The sequence below is a fragment of the Grampus griseus genome (genome assembly GCF_964374135.1).
Source record: "Grampus griseus genome assembly, chromosome: 13".
NCBI classification, from domain to species: Eukaryota; Metazoa; Chordata; class Mammalia; order Artiodactyla; family Delphinidae; genus Grampus; species Grampus griseus.
In genome coordinates, this window is record NC_139007.1 from 30,824,944 (window position 1) to 30,846,318 (window position 21,375).

At 43.0% G+C, this 21,375-nt stretch overlaps 1 protein-coding gene across 6 annotated transcripts in view; it reads right to left on the reverse strand.

Annotated features, from left to right (window-relative positions):
- Positions 1–21,375, reverse strand: part of FAXC (failed axon connections homolog, metaxin like GST domain containing) — a 94,900-nt gene that overhangs the window by 17,723 nt on the left and 55,802 nt on the right. For all 6 annotated transcript variants that reach the window (XR_014297613.1, XR_014297614.1, XR_014297615.1 and 3 more), the window contains one exon: positions 8,354–8,470. Coding sequence is in view for 1 of the 6 variants with exons in the window: in XM_082668881.1 (XP_082525007.1) it covers positions 8,354–8,470 (117 nt within the window). In the remaining 5 variants the exon portion in view is untranslated. The remainder of the gene's footprint in view (positions 1–8,353; positions 8,471–21,375) is intronic.

Here is a 21,375-nt window from a genome sequence, read left to right on the forward strand (position 1 = left end):
GGTCACCATTTTCAGTCTTCTCAGATCAAAACAGTTCAACTCACATTTATATGAGTCCATTCTGATTGCCCCCAACTCGAACACTTTCTGTACGCGCTCGGAAGCTAAGAAGCCAATATCATTGCTCCTTTTTGGGCAGATGCACGCAAAACTTTCCCTTATTTTCTCCCTCAGGGAAGCAGTTACAAAACGCCTCACCAGGTATTGCTGGTAACCAAAAATTAGATAAAGACGCAGAAGCAGCAGCAAGGGGCTATTGGGGGCAGGGAATATCAAAGATGAATTGTGGTCACTTCACAGCAGGCCCTGGGGACAACCCTGTTTGCTTCAATCAGGTCCATTCCCAGAAAGTAAGAATCTAGTCACAATGTCCATGGGATCTACACAATATATGACTGTCTCTACTTCTTTTGTAGCCATTCTCTCTACAGCCTGTTTCTTTACCTTTCTTCCGGGAGAGCTGCCCCCTTCATGACTGTGTGACATTAGAACCCCTTCAGTCTGCAATAATAAAAATTAATAATAGCACACATGTATATAGGCCTTACTATGTACCAGGCACTACTTGAAGTGCTTTATTTATTGTTGAATTATATTAATTCCCATCCCTAGTCCTGGCAACAATCCTATGAGGCAGGAGCTATTAATATCTCCATCTGTAATAGGAAAACTGAAGCAACAGAGAGGTTAATTAACTTGCCTAAGGTCACGTAACTATATAGTGGCTGAGCCAGGATTCAGACACAAGCAGTCTCCAGACTCCATTCCCTTCACCATGACTGGACTCTGCCTCTCTCCTGATGAGCTGACAGCCTGGCCTGGGAATTAATAGCTTCCCACTACCTGTTACAGAATATTTTTCTGTAATTCTTTCTGGAGTCTCAAGAATTTTGAGGAGACAGGTGTTGTCACTCAAAGATAATGGGTTGTCACGAAGAAGAGATCCCTCCATCACACAGTGAAGAAAGGGTGTGCTTTTTGATAAGCAAGGGCTGCGAGCTCACATGCCCATCCTCATATCCTGCCCCTGATAAAAAGAGTGAAACAAAGAGGGAAAATTTACAGTTGAGTTCTCCATTTATCTGGTTTTGCCAATCCTTGCTTGTTCCGAGATTCTCCACCAGCTGACCCACTCAATGTGCTACCAGCCAAAAAGAATGAAAAAAGTCAGCAGTAGAAACAGGCTATGTGTAATGTGTGTGTGTGTGTGTGTGTGTGAGAGAGAGAGAGAGAGAGAGAGAGAGAGAGAGAGATGCCCATGTTAACATAAATGCCTATACTGAAGATGTAAACTTTGTGAAATAATTTTTTTTAAACTGCAGGGTTTCTTTCAAAGTGTACTCAACAATCAGATAATGTCACCTATCAGACTGGTAAAAAAGTCTAATACCATCCAGTGTGGAGGGTCAGGCATTATACTACATGGCTAGTGGAAGTATAAATTGCTATAAGCTTTTTAGGAAAGTAATCTGATGTTATCTAGTGAAATTTTAAATTCAGTTATCTGTTGGCTCAGGACTCCACTTTTAGTACTCTATTCTACTAAAATAAAATCATCAGTATGTAAAGATAGATGAGCATGGATGCTGAATGCAGTATTATGTCAATAAAAACAAAGAGAAAGAAAAGAAAGATGGAAACACCTGAATGTCCATCAGTAGGGATTGATTGAATAAATTCTGGTATATCAATTCTATAGACTATTGGGCAACTGTTAAAAAGACATAATATTCTATTAAGTGAAAAAAACAAGTTATAAAGTAATGTGTATAATGCAATTCCACTGTTTAGTTTTAAATCAATAAAAATAAACCAAAACAGCTATATACATGTATGTAAACTTGTATATAAAAAAAAAAAGGCACAGAGGGTTCACTCCAAATCCTTAATATTTGTTTTCTATGGGAGTGACACTGGACATGGGTGAGGGGAAGGTAATAAATCTTTTAAAATACACCTGTTTAATTCAACTTATTGTGACAATATGTATTACCTTTTTAATTTAAAAATCCAATAAAATAAATTAGTAAAATGACTAATGAGTGATTACTGATATTCTCAGACAACTTGAAAGGATATTTATCAGAAAGTCAAATGGCCCTCTACCCCAAGGACACTCCCAGACAGAATAAAGAGCTTTTCTCTTGGAGTTTCTCAAATGGAAATATTCCCCATGGCTCTTTGAAAAAAGTGACTCCTTTTATTTTCCTATATTTCTCCAATTCTTCCCAGCACCACTGTCAGCCCCGGGTTCTTAACCAACCAATATCTGGAAAACCTAGGGCTGGCGCTCACACACATTCTTCACATTCTTTTGGTTTCCAAGTATTTACTCAGCACCTCCTGGCTCCACGCCTGTGGTAGGTGCTGGCTGTGTCTTTCGTTGCTCCCTATAACGCTGTGTCACACAGGCAGCAAGGACGTTGAACATTTCCTCTTCAGAAAAGTTCTTAGCAGGGCTTCCCTGGTGGCGCAGTGGTTAAGAATCCGCCTGCCAATTCAGGGGACGCAGGTTTGAGCCCTGGTCCGGGAAGATCCCACATGCCGTGGAGCAACTAAGCCCATGCGCCACAAATACTGAGCCTGCGCTCTAGAGCCCGCGAGCCACAACTACTGAGCCCATGTGCCACAATTACTGAAGCCCACCAACCTAGCGCCTGTGCTCCGCAACGAAGAGCAGCCCCCGCTTGCCACAACTAGAGAAAGCCCGCGTGCAGCAATGAAGACCCAACGCAGCCAAAAATAAATACGTAAATAAAATTTTTAAAAAATATTTTAAAAAAAGTTCTTAGCAAACTTGAATGCGGTAATGAGGACACTCCCACCTTCCCCAGTCTCACTGAAGCTAGTTCACAGATCTCAGGATACAAAGACCAGCAAAGATCATTTGAGCCAGCCCTTCCCTGAGACCTGAATTCCCCCACAACCTCTTCCTAAACACTTTGAATGGAGAACAGTAAGAGTATGGGGTGGGCATATACGTGTATGTTTTTCAAAGATATCCAGCATTTTTTCTACCTTTTACTCTATCAAATAATAAGCCAAAAAATAATAATCCACATACAATAAATAACTGATGGTAAAAGAGCTGCTGAACAGTGTTTGTTTTTCTTAAAACACACAAGGTTGTGTTCCTTACAAATTCAGAAAAGCAGTGTTAGGTTCTCTGGGTTTGGTACGGCTCTCCAGGGCAAGCAGCTGTGCGACAGAACCCGTTCCCTTTTGTGCTTTACTTTCACTTTTCTAGGCTCTCCAACTCTCCATGTCTATTTTAAAGAGTGCCAAATCCACATGCAATTCTCTAATAAGGATACTTTGATCAAAATATCAAACGTAGGCTTCCCTGGTGGCACAGTGATTGAGAGTCCACCTGCCGATGCAGGGGACATGGGTTCGTGCCCCGTTCCGGGAAGATCCCACATGCTGCGGAGCGGCTGGGCCCGTGAGCCATGGCCGCTGAGCCTGCGCATCCGGAGCCTGTGCTCCGCAACGGGAGAGGCCACAACAGTGAGAGGCCCATGTACCACAAAAAAAAAAAAATCAAATGTGACTCCACATTAAGAGGGTTGCTAAAAAAGACAAGAAATAACAAGTGTTGGTGAGGGTGTGGAGAAAAGGGAACCCTCGTGCACTGCTGGTGGGACTGTAAATTGGTACAGCCACTATGGAAAACAGTATGGAGGTTACTCAAAAAACTAAAAATAAAATTACCATATGGTCCAGCAATTCCACTCCTGAGTATTTACTAAAGAAGACAATAACACTAATTCAAAAAGATACATGCATCCCTATGTTCACTGCAGCATAATAGCCAGGATATGGAAGGAACCAAAGTGTCCATTGATAGATGAATGGATAAAGAAGATACACACACACACACACACACACACACATACATAGTATGAAATATTATGCAGCCATAAAAAATGAAATCTTGCCATTTGTGACAACATGGATGTAACTTGAGGGTATTATGCTAGGTGAAATAAGTCAGACAGAGAAAGACAAATATCATAAGATTTCACTTATATGTGGAATCTAAAAAAACAAACAAGCAGTGTATGTATAACTGACTCACTTTGCTGTACAGCAGAAACACAGCATTGTAAATCAACTATAATAAAAAAAACTATAATAAAAAAACTAGAAAAACAGCATTGTATATCAACTATAATTTTAAAAATTAATTTAAAAAAAAGAAAATTTTTAATTAAAAACAAACAAAAAAATCAAAACAAAACCAGACTCACAGATACAGAGAACAGACTGGTGGTTGTCAGAGGAGAGGGGAGGTCGGGGGGTGGGGACATGAATGGGGGAGGTTGAGAGGTACAAACCTGCAGTTATAAAGAGAATAGGTCATGGGGATGTAATGTACACCATGGGGAAATATAGTCAATAATATTGTATTAACTTTGTATGATGACAGTAACTAGACTTATTGTGGTGATCATTTCAAAATGGACATAGACATTGAATGTGGTACACCTGAAATTAATATACCACTGTATGTCAATTATATTTTAATAAAAAAAACTTGCTGATAATAAAACTGAGATTCGGGACTTCCCTGGTGGCACCGTGGTTAATACAGAATGTTAGTAAAAATTATTTGAAACAACCCACAAGTCCAGAAAAAGATTAATCACACAAATTACAATGTAGCCATGGGATAGGATATTATGCAACTACTAAATACACTGTTTTGAAGAATATTTAATGACAAGGGAAATGGCCATAATACACAGTTAATTAAAAACTGCAGGTTACAGACTTCCCTGGTGGCACAGTGGTTAAGAATCCGCCTGCCAATGCAGGGGACACGGGTTCGAGCCCTGGTCTGGGAGGATCCCACCTGCCGCGAAACAATTAAGGCTGTGCACCACAACTACTGAGCCTGTGCTCTAGAGCCCGTGAGCCACAACTACTGAGCCTGCGTGCCACAACTACTGAAGCCCGCACACCTAGCGCCCGTGCTCCGCAACAAGACAAGCCTCCGCAGTGAGAAGCCCATGCACCGCAAGGAAGAGCAGCCCCCGCTCGCCACAATTAGAGAAAGCCTGAGCGCAGCAATGAAGACCCAACGCAGCCAAATATAAATAATTTTTTGAAAAAAACTGCAGGTTATAACTATATCAACATAATGATCCCAACTTTTAAACATACATATATACATGTACTTGATAAAAGATAAGGAAACATACCACAATATTAACGGATATTCTCTGCGGGTGATGGGGTCACAAGTTAATTTTATTTTTTTTAAACTTTTCTATCTTTTCTAAATTTTCTCTAGTAAGGAAATGACATTTCATATCATACACAAACATATTATGTATATTTTAAGAACTGCTGAGTATTCAAAGTCTGTCCTCCTACTCACCTAAATTAAGGAAAAGTTCTCATGATTCTGGATGTTTCCCAGAGTAGCCTGTGTGGCTAGACTATTTTAAATAATATCTAGGACCAAAAAGCTAATATTGATACACACACACTCACACAGATGGCAAGGACAATAGTGTCTTGGCTGTTCCAAAGCTAAGGCAGAAAACTGTCAGATCCAAGCCACTTCCACTCCTGGATGTGAGCCAGTTCTAAATTATCCAGACTCTTGGTTGTTTGTTTCTACTTCTCCGTTGAAGGTCTCCACCACAAAAAGAGCAAAGGCAGAGAAAGAAGTTGAGATCAAATTAGTAGTTTGCCTGCATTAGCAGCTCCGATCAAAAGGTTAGAAAGGGGCATAGAATAATGACCGACATGGGCTTTAGAGGCTTGCTGTGCACTTGAATGATCTGTCCTCCTCCAGTCCCCATGGAGAGCTGGAAGCTACCGGCTTATTTTAAGAATCTGCATCTACGTGCCAAAGTGCCCTGCAGGTGACAGCATCAGATTCCCCCAAATGTGTGCGTCTCCGCATGGGACTCAAAATCGATTCTCCAAAAACACTGATCATTTATTTAAAAAGAACACTAAATGCCTCAAGTCCCTCCAGGAAATAATAGAGGAAAGGGCCAAGTCATAAATAAATTCACAAAAGATGCTTCATTTCTTCGAGAAGGGTTTCTGTACAATCTGAGATTTCTACTGATACTGGATACCTAAATCTTTCTGACTAAATAACAGATGACCTCAATACACTTGACCCTTAACCAACATGGGGGTTAATTCGCAAAGAACTTAGAGTCTGTCCCCTGTATCCAAGGTTCCTCCGCATTCGTGGATTCAACCAAGATGGACTGTGTGGTACTGTAGTCATTACTACTGAAAAATAACCACGTATAAGTGATTCATGCAGTACAAACCTGTGTTGTTTGAGTGTCAACTGTAGTGTGTGTGTGTGTGTGTGTGCACATAAGGTGTGTGTGTGAGTGTGTATGCATAGGGTGTGTGTGTATGTGCTTGGGTAGAAATGTAAATGTATGTGTACGAGTGAGTGTGTACACGGCATGTGGGTATAGAAGCATATGAGTAGATGTGAGTGTGTGTGTACTCATAGGTGTGTAAAGGTGGTGTGGTAGGGAAGGAGGGAGTACAAAGAAACAGGAAGCAAGAGTAAATACAAAACACACCCCTAGATGAACAAAAAGGAATCACTATCTTTTAGACCACCATGGAAAACCTGACTAAAATAAAGGGAAACTACTTTAAGTGCTACAAACATCACCAATATGATAACATATTCAATTTAGATAACTTCCAACACATCACAAGACAAGGAACACCTCCATACTGATCACTTAGGAAATTAAATATAAGTCCATACTATCCCTGTCCCCACCTAGCTATTGTTCTAAAAGACCTTCAGCCAATGCCTGATCCATTCCAACCAAGTCTGGTAACGTATCTAGAGCCCCATCCCCACCAATCTGGAGAGTTACTCCTGCTGCCTTTAGCCTGTTCTGAATCTCTGGGCATGCACATGAGTATACACACACACACACACCTATAGACTTCACCAACCTCCCCACCCACCCACCCACGACTACCACACATGACTTGCTCACCTGCCTCAGTTTCTTGTATGATTCTGTCTTGCTTGGTTCCATCCATCCATCCATCCCTCAATCCATCCATCCATCCCTCAATCCATCCATCCATCCATCCATCCATCAGTCCATCCAACATTAATTAAGAGTACTCTATATGTTACTCACTGGTGATCTCAGGTACACCTCCAGTCTCTCAGCTGGGGTATAAAAATCCTGACTAACTCTTGTCAATCCCCTTCCCCAAATCGAAATATGGAACCTTGATGCCCACATTCCTAGGCCCTGGGCACTTGCTTAGGTACTGTTTAAAACCAGAGATGACTCAAAATGGTTCCCATTCATCAAGGCAGAGGAAGCCTCTCCCAGAGGCCCCAGCTGCCATGTACATCCCACCACCCCACTCCAACGCACATGCATGCACGCACACACACACACATACACACATGAAGATCTGGTCCCTTGACATCAACCCAGGTTGAGCTGACTTTCCCTGCCCCACTGCCAATTTTACTTCTGGCAACCACCCCCACCCCCACCCCACACATATGTGCATCCTCTAGCTCCGGTCCCACTCATCCCACTTCGACCCCTCCAGTTTAGAATTGTAATTCTCATGGGCCTTACATCAAGATCACACAACAAAGATACCATTTCTTTGGTCAAAATGCATGTATAATAATATCAATAATAACACCTCACATAGCACTAGACTTACAAAGCATTTGTTGACACTTTCCCCATTTTCCCACTATCTTGAACTTTCCAGCTCTACTACTCTCCGCGTATGATCCACAGACACCCCGCTGGAAAAGGAGAAGGGAGTGCTTTGAACTCAAATGACGCAGAATCATACGTACCTATACGCACGTGTGAAATATCTGAGACCAGTTCAGATTCAAAAGGAGCATGTGAGATGGGCAGTGAGCTCATCAGCCCCACCCGACCACGGCTGCCGCAGTGCTGGATAAACCAGAAACTGGTGAGCCACCACAGTCCAAAGGAAAGTAAGGGAGACCAACAAAACAAGGGCACTAGGGGGAATGCAAGCCCTGTTTCAGTGACAAGTATTAAGTCCACTACGTAAGGAGCTGGAAGAAGAGCCCTGGTGTAGAACGCGGCAGGATTTGTGTCAGCTTTGCAAAGAACATGGTCCGAGCGAGATGGCAGGTGAGAAGCCGGGTCTCTCCTCGGCCTCTACATGTCCTGAGCACAGGAAACCAACCCTGGCCCCACACACCACGGCCTGGCGCCTCCATGAAGCACAGCCAAGCTCAGGGGCATTGGCCTGGGATTCTCCATTGTGCTGCTCCCATCCTCCACGCCCCCCGCGACTCCCCAAACCTGAAGAGCTTTGTAGGGCTTGCCTTTTATCAGCCGCTCAGGTCTCGTCCCGGGTAAGGTCCACATTGCCTGTGCCAAGTGTCCAAAGACGGTGGCGTCTAGAGTGGAAAGTTTGGGCCCCATGATGTACTTCTTATCACCTGCAGCAGAGAGAGCAGAGAGAGGTCACTGGGCCAGCCCTCACCGTCCCACTACGTCACAACAGCATTCAGCACGCACCCATTATATGCCCGTTTAAGTGTGCATCCAAAGCTTTGCAAAACCAGGGCTTCCCTGGTGGCGCAGTGGATGGGAGTCCGCCTGCCGATGCGGGGGCCGCGGGTTCGTGCCCCGGTCCGGGAAGATCCCACATGCCGCGGAGCGGCTGGGCCCGTGAGCCATGGCCCCTGGGCCTGCGCGTCCAGAGCCTGTGCTCCGCGGCGGGAGGGGCCGCAGCAGTGAGAGGCCCGCGTACCGCAAAAAAAAAAAAAAAAAAAAAAGCTTTGCAAAACCAAATGCATGTACCCCCTTTGACTTATAACTAGAAACAAAAGTAAAGCAAGTTAAACAATTCTGTGATATATCAACCCATACAACAGCAAAGCAGGGAAGTAACTGGAAACATATCAAGATACGTGGATGAGAGAGGGGGTTCCTGGGAAAAAGGAAGAATTGATCACCCCCAGACCTCCAGAGGCACCTCCTTGTCTCCAACTCTAGCCATTAAAGTCTGAGGTGCTTGAGAACACCTGGAAGTTTGCTTAAACCATCTCTAGTAACCCCAGCCAAGCACACCCAACCTCAGCACTTACTTTATTAAATTAATTCATTTCCTCGGGAGAAACAAGAAGCCTAAGCTACTTAGGAAGTTTGGAGGCAAGGCTTCCCATGATGTCTCCATGGTCTTGGCAAAGTTCTCACCACTGAGCACCAGCAGGAAACAAACATAAAGAGAAGCTTTAAAATTGCAGACCCAGCCCTGGGATCAGGCTCCCATACAGGGATGTCTCACTTTGCCGCTCCCAGCTCTCCTTTTCTACCACGGCTGACCTAGTTCAGGCCTTATCACCTGGACTTATCACATCTTACCCACTACAATTGCCCCAGGTCGTCTCCAGGCCACTGTGTTGCAGGATAAAGAGGCAGCCCAGGTGGAAACGGATCCATCCTACGTCACATCCTGTCACCACTGTTATTCACTACGGAAAGCCTGGTCATTAACTAACCTCGCAAAGCTTCAGCTTTCCCATCTGGAAAATGGGGATGCTATTAAGGGTACTTCTTAGGGCTACTGTGAGAATTAAATGACATAACACATGTAAAGCACTTAGCACCGTATCTGGTTAACTCATCAAACACCAGCACTCATGAGGAGAGACCTCTGTTTCTCCGGTCCATTCCATACCCCACCCATACTTAAATCTGTAAGACACTCTTTTCACTGTGGCACTCCCTTTCACAAAGACCTTCAATGGTTTATGGGCTATGAAATACAGTCCAAACTCAACCTGGAATCCAAGGCTCATCGCACTCTGTTCCCACCCATGTTCCAGCTTCATCCCTCATCCTCCTTTACCCCAGCAGACCCAGAACAGCTCCACTCCCCAGCACACTTCATGCTTCCCACTGCCACACCTCTGCCCCCCAAAACCCATCTGTGCCCCCCACTTCTCTCCATCTGGTAGATTCTATCCATCTTTCCACCAGAAGCCTCCTTTCAAAGCCGTCTCAGGGCAATAGAAGCTTTCAGTTCAGACAGCCCTGTTTCAAATCTCACTTTTACACATATGACCCAGTTTCAGAGAGGAGAAAACAAGTTAAAGGAGAGCTACACTGGCTTCCTGGCCCCCCAAAATGTTGATTTCCTTAAATGGCTAAAAGGAAAGAGTCTAAGGGAAATGCCAGAGTAAATTGTGAATTCTGTTGTAGACTCCAAAGACTTTGGGGGGCAAGAGGAAAAAACGTACATGAGTTTATAAAAACTTAGGAAATCTGAGCACTTAAGACCTTGATAAAAGGGAAAAAATACTAAACATAATCATTTGGATCCGTACATCAACTACCGCATATAGTGTTCAGCCCAAATTTGCCACTTGACTCAGAATGTTAAAACCGGAAGGGTACTGAGTCAGTAACAGAACCAGACTAAAAATGCTGGCACCTGGGCCTCCTGACTCCCAGCCTGATGCTCTCTGCTCTGTACAATATGCCGTGAGCAGAACCACCTCAGAGATAAAGACCCTCCATGCAACAGCAAGAGGGTTGAGCTGTGGACGTTTACAAAAGGATGCTTTAGTCGGGAGGGAACACAGAATACAGAAGGAAAAAAAGAACAAAAGTCTAAGGGTTTTTAAAGGAACTTGCCAAAAAAAAAAAAAAGGATAGAATTTAGCCTTCATGGTAGATACACAATTATATGTATATATACACACAAGACAGTTATAAATTTAAAGAATATAAAAATACCCTCTGTTACTAAGAAATCCTCCGGTCTTTCTGTATACCCTTCAAGCAGCTTCTGCTAAGATTAACATCTTAGCTAACCATAGTACGTTTACCAAAACTAAAAAATTAACATCAATATAATACAATTAACTGCACTATAGGCTTCATTCAAATTTTATTAGTTTTGCAACTAGTATCCTTTTCTGTTCCAGGGTACCAGCTAGGATCCCACACTGCATTTAGTTATCAGGTTGCCTTAGTCTCCTCCAATCTCCTCAGGCTTGCATTGTCTTTCATAGCCTTGACACTCTTATTAAAGAATACTGGTCAGTGATTTTGTAAAATTTTCATCAACTTGGGTTTGTCTAAGGTGGTTAATAATTAGAGTAGTCATGCATTTTTATGAACCCTTCTGTGATGGTTATTTTATGTGCCAACCTGACTGGACTATGGGTGCTAAGTTATGTGGTCAAACATTATTCTGGGTGTTTCTGTGAGGGTGTTTTGGATGAGATTAACATTTAAGTGGTAGAGTGAGTAAAGCAGAATGCTCTCCCTAATGTGGGTGGGCCTCGTCCCATTAGATGAAGGCCTTATTGGACGATAGGGCTGACTCCCTGGAGTAAGAGAGAATTCCTCCTGCCTGACTGCCTCTGCACTGGGACATGGGCTTTTTCTTGCCTTCAGACTTAAATGGAAACATTGGCTCTTTCTTGGTCTTGAGCCAGTTCATACTGGAACTACACCATCAGCCCTCCCAAGTCTCCACCTGCCAACCCACCCTGCAGATCTTGGGACTTGTCAGCCTCCACAGTTGTATGAGTCAATATGACTTTATTGTAGAAGAGAAATAGACATGGATAGATCTAGATATCTATATCTAGATCTCCTATTGGCTTGTTTCTCTGGAGAACCCTAATACCCCTTCTCGGGGCATCATATCAGGGGGTCCACAATGTCCATATGTCCATATCACTGGGGATGTTAACCTTGACCATGCGGTGAAGGTGGTGTCTATAAGTTTTCTTCACTGTAATGTCACTATTTTTCCTTTTGCAGTTAATAGCCTTGGGAGAGAAACTTTGAGACTGTATAAATACCCTGTTTCTCCTCAAACTTTGGCCCACTAATTTTAGTATCCATCAGTAGATGTCATCTGAAACAATTATTACTGTGGTGTTTGCCTAATCAGGATTTTCTATTTCTCTCAATCCTTCTACATGTATTGATCCAAATGCTACTGCTCCCTTCATCCCCCATTTACTGACGTATTCCATTATTTATTTAAGTGTGCACTTGTCGATATATATTTTATTCTATGGCCTATAATCCAGTACTCTCACTATTCTTTTTGCTGTTCAAATTGTTCCAGATTTGGCCTTTTGAGCTTGGCAGGAAGTATTTTTAAGAGGGAGACTGAGTTTAGATTAGACTCTGCTTAGAGATGAAGAGGACAAGCCCAAGTCTCAAGTCTGCAGCACGCCCAGGCTTCACCAAGTGAGCCCATTTTTCATTAGTGGAGGGTGTTAGCAAAAACAAACACTACGGGCACTTCCGAAGGGCACTGAAGGAGCAGGCTTGGGTGACGAGGCAACTCAAGCCTCATTTTCAGTAGGTAAACCAGCCCCCCAGTTTCTGTAGAGATGGACAGAGGGAGCTGAGGGATATCTGAGCACCTGTAACTCCCTGCCAGCCCCCAGATTTGGTGTGTGGACCATGAACCATTGGTGAGAGCAAATAAAGATTGAAAATATCAGAAACACTGGGAGGTGAGGAACCCAGGGCACATGGGACTCCCTAAGGGCCGAGGGACGAGGAGAGGACAAATAGAGAGGAACATGGATCTTAAAAGTCCCACCAGAGGGAGGGACCGCAAAACAGAGCAAGGCTGTTTGCCTCCTGCCTGCCTCTCAGCCTCTTCCTCGGGGAGGATGCATGAGAGCTGCCAGCAGATAGGTCTCTCCAGGCCCCGGCAGGACAAGTCAAGGTCTACCTCATGCGAATGCTCTACTTCAGTCAAATATGCCAGGAGCTCATCCCACCACCATCCTTCATCCCATCCTTCCTGTCTCAAATAACCTCCACTTGTCTCACCCAACCCTTCCCTTATGACTCAGATCAAGTTCTCCCTCCTCCAGTCCAGGAAGGCTACCTGCACTGTCCACTCCCCTAGCACCTCTCATTGCCCACTCCCCTGCCAAACCCCAGAGGGACAACTGCTTAGAGCAGGGCTGCTCAAAGGATAACCTGATGCCAGCATCAGCATCACACATGCTCAGGTCCCATCTACTGAATCAGAATGACTGGGAGAAAGTATGTGTTTCAACAAGCTTCCAGGTCAGTGTTTCTTAAACTTTAGAGGCATAAAAATTCCCTGGAGAGCCTGCAGTTCTTAGACCACACTCTGAATAGAGCTGTTCCAGATGATTCTTATGCACGCTGAAGTTTGAGAACCACTGGTCCAGACTAGAGTATGTCAGTGGTCTTAAACTCGAGCATGCATCAGCAACACCTAGCGGGCTTTTTAAAACTACTGATTTATCCCCCATGCAACCCCAAGCCAGGAGTTTCTGATTCAGTAGGTATGGAGTGGCACCCAAGAATCTGCCTTGCTGACAAGATCTCAGGTAATGTTGATGCTGCTGAGGGACGACACTTTAAGAACCACTGGTCTAGATCACTCATTAGGTAATCCACACGTCATCTCACAGTCTTATTTATGTGTGTGTCCTATCTCCTCAGGTAGTTTTTAATCTCCTTGAGGGCAGGTAACCCTCTGTTTTACTTTTCTGTCCATCTGGTGCCTATCACAGTAGAAATCATCAGTCAAGATGTTGATAGCCTTAAGTATGTTTGATCTGTCTTTTCTTAGATTAGAGAACTATTATAAGGATTGAAAAATGTAATAATGTGAAAGCATTTTGCAAACTAGAAGGTGCTATTCTAACATAAGGAATTATTTTACACTCGTCAACAATAATAGAACAAGTACTACAGCTGTGGGCAGAACAGTCTAACCTCCCATGCGGTGTAGAAATCCCTTCTCCCATTTCCCTACCAGATAGTCCCCAACTGCAGCCCCTCTAGGGACTTCTCCCTCATTTCCTGGGCAAGGCAGGCAATTCTCTGGTTAGATAGTTCCTTACACTGAGACAAAATATGTCCCCTTGGTACATCTACCATTGATCCCAGTTCTTTCCTCTGGAATCACACAAAGAATTTACGGCCATATTTATTTTGCACAATACCCTAGGAAAGTAAGTCTCCACTAACATACTTCTAAGTAAAAACCGATGACTTGTGTTCACATATATCACTGTGGGATAGTGGGCAGAATGTTTGTTCCAGAGCACTGGAAGTAGAAATGAACCTCTGAATTATATCCACTATTCCCTTACTAATTCTGCTCCCAGCTTTTACTGGCCACTGTCAGCTCCATTCCTGCCATTTAGCTAAATTTCCAAATGCTATAAGTGGCAGAAGATAAAAGACTGGCTGTGGAGAGAATATCGTTCTAGAGAGAAATTAAAGATTAATAGTCAAAAGATTTTCAAGCACTCATTTTTCTATTAATCTAAGAATTAAGAGTAATTACGAGTTTCACCTACTTAGCGTTCCCTACACTTGAGCACTGATGGGTTTATAAGCAGATAACTCCAGTGAAGTCAATGTTGATATCATTCCTATTTCTAATTGTCCCTCTCAACCTTTAATTAACTGGGACTTTAAGAACACTTGAGAGACAAAGACTTTGAGTGCTTTCCCCAAGGATAGCACAGGTCACAGTAATCTTACCAGCCAACCTTCAAAGAACACATCCTTGAAGCTCTTTTTCCTGCATGTGACTCTCCCAGAGGGCAAAGCTGAAGGAAATCTATGTTCTAGTCTCTCTTACACTCCTGGTCAGACCTCTCTTTGTCAGAAATCACATGGCAGGCCACTCCCTTTAAAGAGCTCTTGTTCATATTCCCAGCATACTCTAAAATCACTGAATATGTGATTCTTTCAACTATGAGGGGGGTGGTGCTATCTTATATATGAGGTTATTAATGGTCCTTATGAGTAAATATCAGAATTAAAACCATTAACTTTGACAACTTTCTGACATTTACTAGTTGCACCAACTGGCTCACACTCTGGAAAAAAATAAAGGTGGGTGGGGGGATACCAGAAGGAGCCCCTAAATTTAATCCCTCCTCAGATTTCATTCTGGAAGGCAACTAGATACTCCTCCAATCTTCTACAAAACTCTCTAGAAGAACATACAAGAAAATTCTTTCCAGAGAGTATGAACTATCTTGACCCCTTCCCCAATGACCACCAATACCAATCATCTCACCTCTTTCTCCCAATCTTCTCTTTGTTGATGTCCCAGCTCTTAAAATTCCCTATGGATGAGACAAGGATGAACATACACTTGCACTTGGGATTGCACTTGCTCTTCTGTACTTCAGTCCTCCTATTAATGTTTCTGAGCACCTTCTGAACTCCATGCACTCAAAGCATTCATGCACATATACTGTAATTTTAGGAAATTTGGATAAAGGATTTGTACCAGTTGTGGAAAAATTTCACACACAGGAAATCCAGTTTAGGAAAATATTTCTCAGGAGGAGGCAAACGCCTGCTCAGATTCACTTATTACTATAATTTAATCACATTAAACAGCAGCTTCTGGAAGTCTTCAAGAACCAAAGCTAACATCTCTAATGATGACGCAGCGTTACTGACTCACTGATGATCGGCCTTCTTATTTATCTCTCTTCTTGAAGTTGCTGAAATATTGCTGCTTTTGAATCTGACTAGACATTCAACTGAAACAGTGAGATTTGAGGGGTGTAAAAGTTCTATGGGTCTCCCCTGTTTCACTTTCCCAAGTACACCTTCTGAGGGTAAAGAATATAGAGCACCCAACTCAAACTACATCCCAGGAGAGGCTTTCCCCTTAATTTCATTTCTGCCTTGGCTATTCTGTATTTGGGTAATCAGAGGCACCAGCTGTTCTGTCTCTTTATTCAATAAAGACTATCTGGTAGCCCCTAAATATGGTTTAATTAATGAAACAACACATCAGACTGAATTCAATGTCATGCTGAAATTTAAATTCAAATCCTTTTATAAGGAACTTATCCTTCTTTTAAGAACGACGAATAGTAGCAGATTCTAATGGCAGGTTTTGTGTCTGGCCATCAGGACCCTGCAAGCAGACTCCACATTTCTGGAGGATCTGCCGTCATTTTATGGACTCCAGGTTTCACCTTACCTGGAATCCAGGATCTGCAACCACTTTCAAAGATCTGAGCAATCACCAAAAACCGGTGCAAACCTTTAACCACCAGAACTGTTTAGCACCTGCCCAGAGTGGTGGACCTTACTCAGATTCACACAATAGGCATAGGTCCCTTTGGATGAAACCAAACTGCTATTGACCTCATCTTTAAAAATGGGAATCTGGGGAATTCCCTGGTGGTCCAGTGGTTAGGACTCAGCGCTTTCACTGCCGGGCCCTGGGTTCGATCCCTGGTCTGAGAATGGCCAAAAAAAAAAAAAAAAGGGAATCTGATACCTTCTCAAATGATATACGCATGAGTATGCTGGATATCACATACAATTCTGTGTGACGCTTCTTTCCGAGTGTAGGACTGAGTCTTTAGCTCCTACTCTGTGGGAGGCCTTATTACTCCCCTACTGAACATTCTTGTCCATGTATCCTGACCATTAGATGGTTAAGAATGTCCCACATAACTCTCTCCCCATTGCACACTACTTTCTCAAAGATCATTGAATCCAGAGACAGAAAGCTCCTGTGTGCCAAGCTCTACAATCTCGGAATAGATCCAGGTTTCTTCGGAGCCAAGACAAGAACACTGCTAAAATCAGAATGGGTAGTAATAATAGTCTCCTGAGAGACTAAAAGATAAGATTCTACTTCTAAAAGATGTAACACCTTTTATCTATGTAACTTGAGGCAACTGAAATTCGATGCCTGCCGCCCATCACAGCAGGATAAGCACTCTTCCCTCTTGACAACTTGGCTGTACCCTTCACAGCTCAGCAGCTGCTCAAAGAGGCTCCTACTAGGATTAATGGGATTGGAGCTATGTAGGTGTGTTTGTTATTGATAGCTGCATAATAAATTTCCTCAAAAATTTAGCAGCTTAAAAGGCCAAATATTTATTACCTCACAGTTTCTGTGAGTCAAGAATCCAGGCAGCTTTAGCTGGGTGCCTCTGGCTCAGGGTCTCTCACAGGCTGCAATGAAGATGTCAGCCAGGGATGCAACTAGAGATTATCATACTAAGTGAAGTAAGTCAGAAAGAGAAAGACAACTACCATATGATATCACTTATATGTGGAATCTAAAATACAGCACCAATGAACTCATCTATGAAACAGAAACAGACTCACACACATAGAGAACAGACTTGTGGTTGCCAAGGGGGAGGGGGGAGGGAGAGGGATAGACTGGGAGTTTGGGGTTAGTAGATGCAAACTATTACATATAGAATGGATAAACAACAAGGTCCTACTATATAGTACAGGGAATTATATTTAATATCCTGGGATAAATTATAATGGAAAAGAATATAGAAAAAGAATTTGTATATGTGTATAACTGAGTCACTTTGCTGTACAGCAGAAATAAACACATTGTAAATAAACTATACTTCAATTTTTTTTTTTTTTTTTTTTTTTTTTTTTTGCGGTACGTGGGCCTCTCACTGTTGTGGCCTCTCCTGTTGCAGAGCACAGGCTCCGGACACGCAGGCTCAGCGGCCATGGCTCACGGGCCTAGCTGCTCCGCGGCATATGGGATCTTCCCAGACCAGGGCACGAATCCGTGTCCCCTGCATCGGCAGGCGGACTCTCAACCACTAAGCCACCAGGGAAGCCCACTTCAATTTTTTTAAATTAAAAAAATAAAATAAAATCCCAAATATTAAAAAAAAAAGATGTCAGCCAGGTTGCAGTTATCTCAAGCCTTGACTAGGGGAGGATGTTTCCAAACTCATTCACATGGTTAACAGGCCTCAGGTCCTTGCTGGCTCCTGGCCAGAGATGAGTTCCTTGCCACGTGGACCTCTCCATAGAGCAGCTCACAACCGTGCTGGTTTGCATCAGAGCAAGTGAAAGATCAAGAACAGGAGAGAGGGGATGCCCAAGATATAAGCTACAATCTTTTTATAACCTAATCTTGGAAGGGACATCGCATTGCTTCTGCCATATTCTATTTCTTAGAAGCAAATCAATAAGTCCAGCCTACACTCAATGGAAGGGGATTACCCAAGAGCATGAATCCCAGGAGGCAGGGATCACTGGGGGCCACCTTGGAGGCTGCTGACCACATGACAAAAATATCAGCGCTACATTCAAAAGTGTTTGGAGGTTAAATGTCATGATATCTGTAACTAATTTTAAAACACATCCACATCAAGAAAAAAAATAGTTGAGGCAAATATGACAAAATGTTAACAACTATTGAATAGAGGTGATGGTTATAAAGCCGTTCATTGGACTACTATTCTACTTTTCTGTGTGTTTGAAAATTTTCATAATGAAAAAACAAAACAAAAAAATACCTGATCTTGTTCACTGACAAGGGGCCAAGGGAAGAGACTGTATCGGCTATGCTAAATCTCAAATGATAACATTTGGCAGACACCCTCCAATGTTTAAATGGACAATCCTAAATCATCCTCATCTAACAGGTGAATGAACTCAGCTACCTAGGAGTTTATTTGGTACACGGATGCCCTGACAGTCTCATCAGAATGGTTCTCTTATGATTCTGTCTAGATTGTAACATCAGTGAAGACAGAAATCATACTAGACGGTGAGCTCTACCTGGGCACTAAGACTATCCCCCGGTACCCACCAGTGCCCGGCGCCCAACAGGTGCTCAGTAAATATATTTTTCAGTGAATGCAGACTATTTTATAATACTTTGTCCTTAAATCTTTTAGAACAAAATTATCCCTCCCAATACTTGATGGCACAGAACTCTAGGATGTACAACTCTGAGGCCCAGCCGGGGCTTATATAGGTGCTTGAGCTAATAGTTTGTGAAGAACTACAGTGGCCCTGCCCCACACTGCTGGAGCTCACTGTTTCATGAAGGCAACATGGCCTTCGAACCAGGCAGCACAAGCCAGGCCCTTAAGTTCTTTTTCTTTTTCATTTTTTAATTAATTTTTTTTCTTTTTTTTTTTGGCTGTGTTGGGTCCTCGTTGCTGCATGCGGGCTTTCTCTAGTTGTGGCGAGCAGGGGCTACTCTTTGTTGTGGTGCATGGGCTCCTCACTGTGGTGGCTTCTCTTGTTGCAGAGCACGGGCTCTAAGCACGCGGGCTTCAGTAGTTGTGGCACGCGGGCTCAGTAGTTGTGCAGGCCCTTAAGTTCTGACGAGAGATCCTCCAAAGGTGGACCGACCACCTGGTGTCTAATGCAAGAAATCTCTTCAATGAACAACATGGAAAAGTTAAACCCCTGGTAGTCACCAAAGACCTAAATGTAAAATAGCTGATTCAGGACTTGCCAAAGCTTGCCCTAAACCCACACACTTCCCCTCCCAAAAAATAACTTACATTGGAAAGTGGATCTATTGATAAGAGGTGCCTGGGCTATGGTTGTTGGGTAAGTTACCAAAATCTCTAGGCTCTCTAAGCTCCACCCCTATAATAAATATATCCAAATAAAAAATACAGGCACTGTTGGGCTTTCTGGGTAGCGCAGTGGTTGAGAGTCCGCCTGCCGATTCAGGGGATGCGGGTTCGTGCCCCGGTCCGGGAAGATCCCACATGCCGCGGAGCGGCTGGGCCCGTGAGCCATGGCCGCTGGGCCTGCATGTCCGGAGCAGTGAGAGGCCCGCATACCGCAAAAAAAAAAAAAAAAAAAAAAAAATACAGGCACTGTATTAAAGTAGGACCCCAAACAAATGCCTTTGGAGCTGCAATTCAACGTTAAACCTTGAGCTTTTATTAAGAAAAATTTTTTACAAATGTTTACGTTCAAAAATACTGTCCTTAAGGAAATCCAATGTCCTTTCCGTGGAAGAATCTCTTCCTAGAATTCAGGACCACGAAAAAACTTGTCTCAGTGGAAGAACCTTTTCCTCTCCCTAGAAAATGAAGATGAAACTGCCCCCACACACCTCCCTTTTTATCTTGGTAGCCAAAAACCTCAAAGTTAAATTGTGCCCAATTCCAGGAATAAACTCATTCCAAGAACATAATTTTTTCCTAGTTGGTTTCTGAAATGTTTGTATTAATGTTGAATATATTATAATGCTCTGTCTTATATAGGATTGCCTCAAATTCCTTTAGGAAGTTAGTATTCATTCAGCAAATAGTTACTGAGTGCCTAATATTTACCAGGCCTTCTCTTAGGTGCCAGGGGTGGAGGGAAGCCAGTCAAAATGATAACGTCCACAGGAAAGGTTGAGGGAAGGCTGGAGGTTGGGGGGTAGGGGAGCATAGCAGGAGCCCAGAAGAGTACAATATAGTACTTCCATGATCGAACTGTGCACAAAGTGAAACAGGAGAGAAGAGAACACCCAATGTAGGCAGCCCCATGGGGTTGGAGGAGGTTAGGGAGAACACTAAGAAAGTTTCTAATAGAAACAAGCTTTGAGAATCTGTCAAATTAAGCAAGGCAAAGGAAACAGCCTCTGTTTTGCAGGAAGCTGCAGAACAGCACAGTGTGTTCACGGACCCAAGGGTAATTTGGTGCATTAGGAATAAAGGTGCACATGGGGAAGAAGTAGGAAATACGGGCAGAGATGTGAAGAGAATTCAGCTTATGAAGAAAAGGAGTTTGGATTTTAGTCTAAGAGACCTGGGAGCCTAACAGTTCTGATTTACATTTTAGATTGACCACGCTAGTAGAATTCAAAAGCAGACCTGGAGGTTGGGACATCAGCTAAGAATCTGTGGCAAAATCCAGGCAACAGACATTGGGCGCTCCTCCTATGGCTGTGGGGCAGAAAGGAGCTAAGAGGTTAAGGTGTTCGGTGAGGTCCCAGCGAGCTTACTGAGCATCTGGCTCTACAGCCAGACTCCTGGGTCCAAGCCTGACCCCACCATGTCTCGGCCACGCGATCTTGTGAAGGTAGTTAACCACTATGTACCGCAGTTTGCTCATTTACAAACCAGGCATAATAATACTAATGACAATCATAATCATAATAAGATGTTACTAATACTGCCTCATTTAATTCTCACCAAACCATATGAGGATAGGTATTGTTATTATATTACCATGAGGATATACATACACACACACATATAATGTACATATGATATATATTGTATATAGTAGGTATTTTATATTACATAGTATACATATATCATATGTGTAATATATATGTATTATATTGTATGTTATATAATTAATATACACACTGTATATTATTATGAAAGTACATATTACCACATGAGGGTATTATATATTGTACTACTATCTGCCTAAGCACACTGGAAATGCTCACAAATGTCAGCTCTTATCAATATTATTTTGACTATATGCAAGACACAGCTCTGGGTACTGGGATCCTGGGACTAACAGAACAGACAAGGTCACTGCTCTCACGGAGTTTACATCCCATGGAGAGATGATAAACCAATCA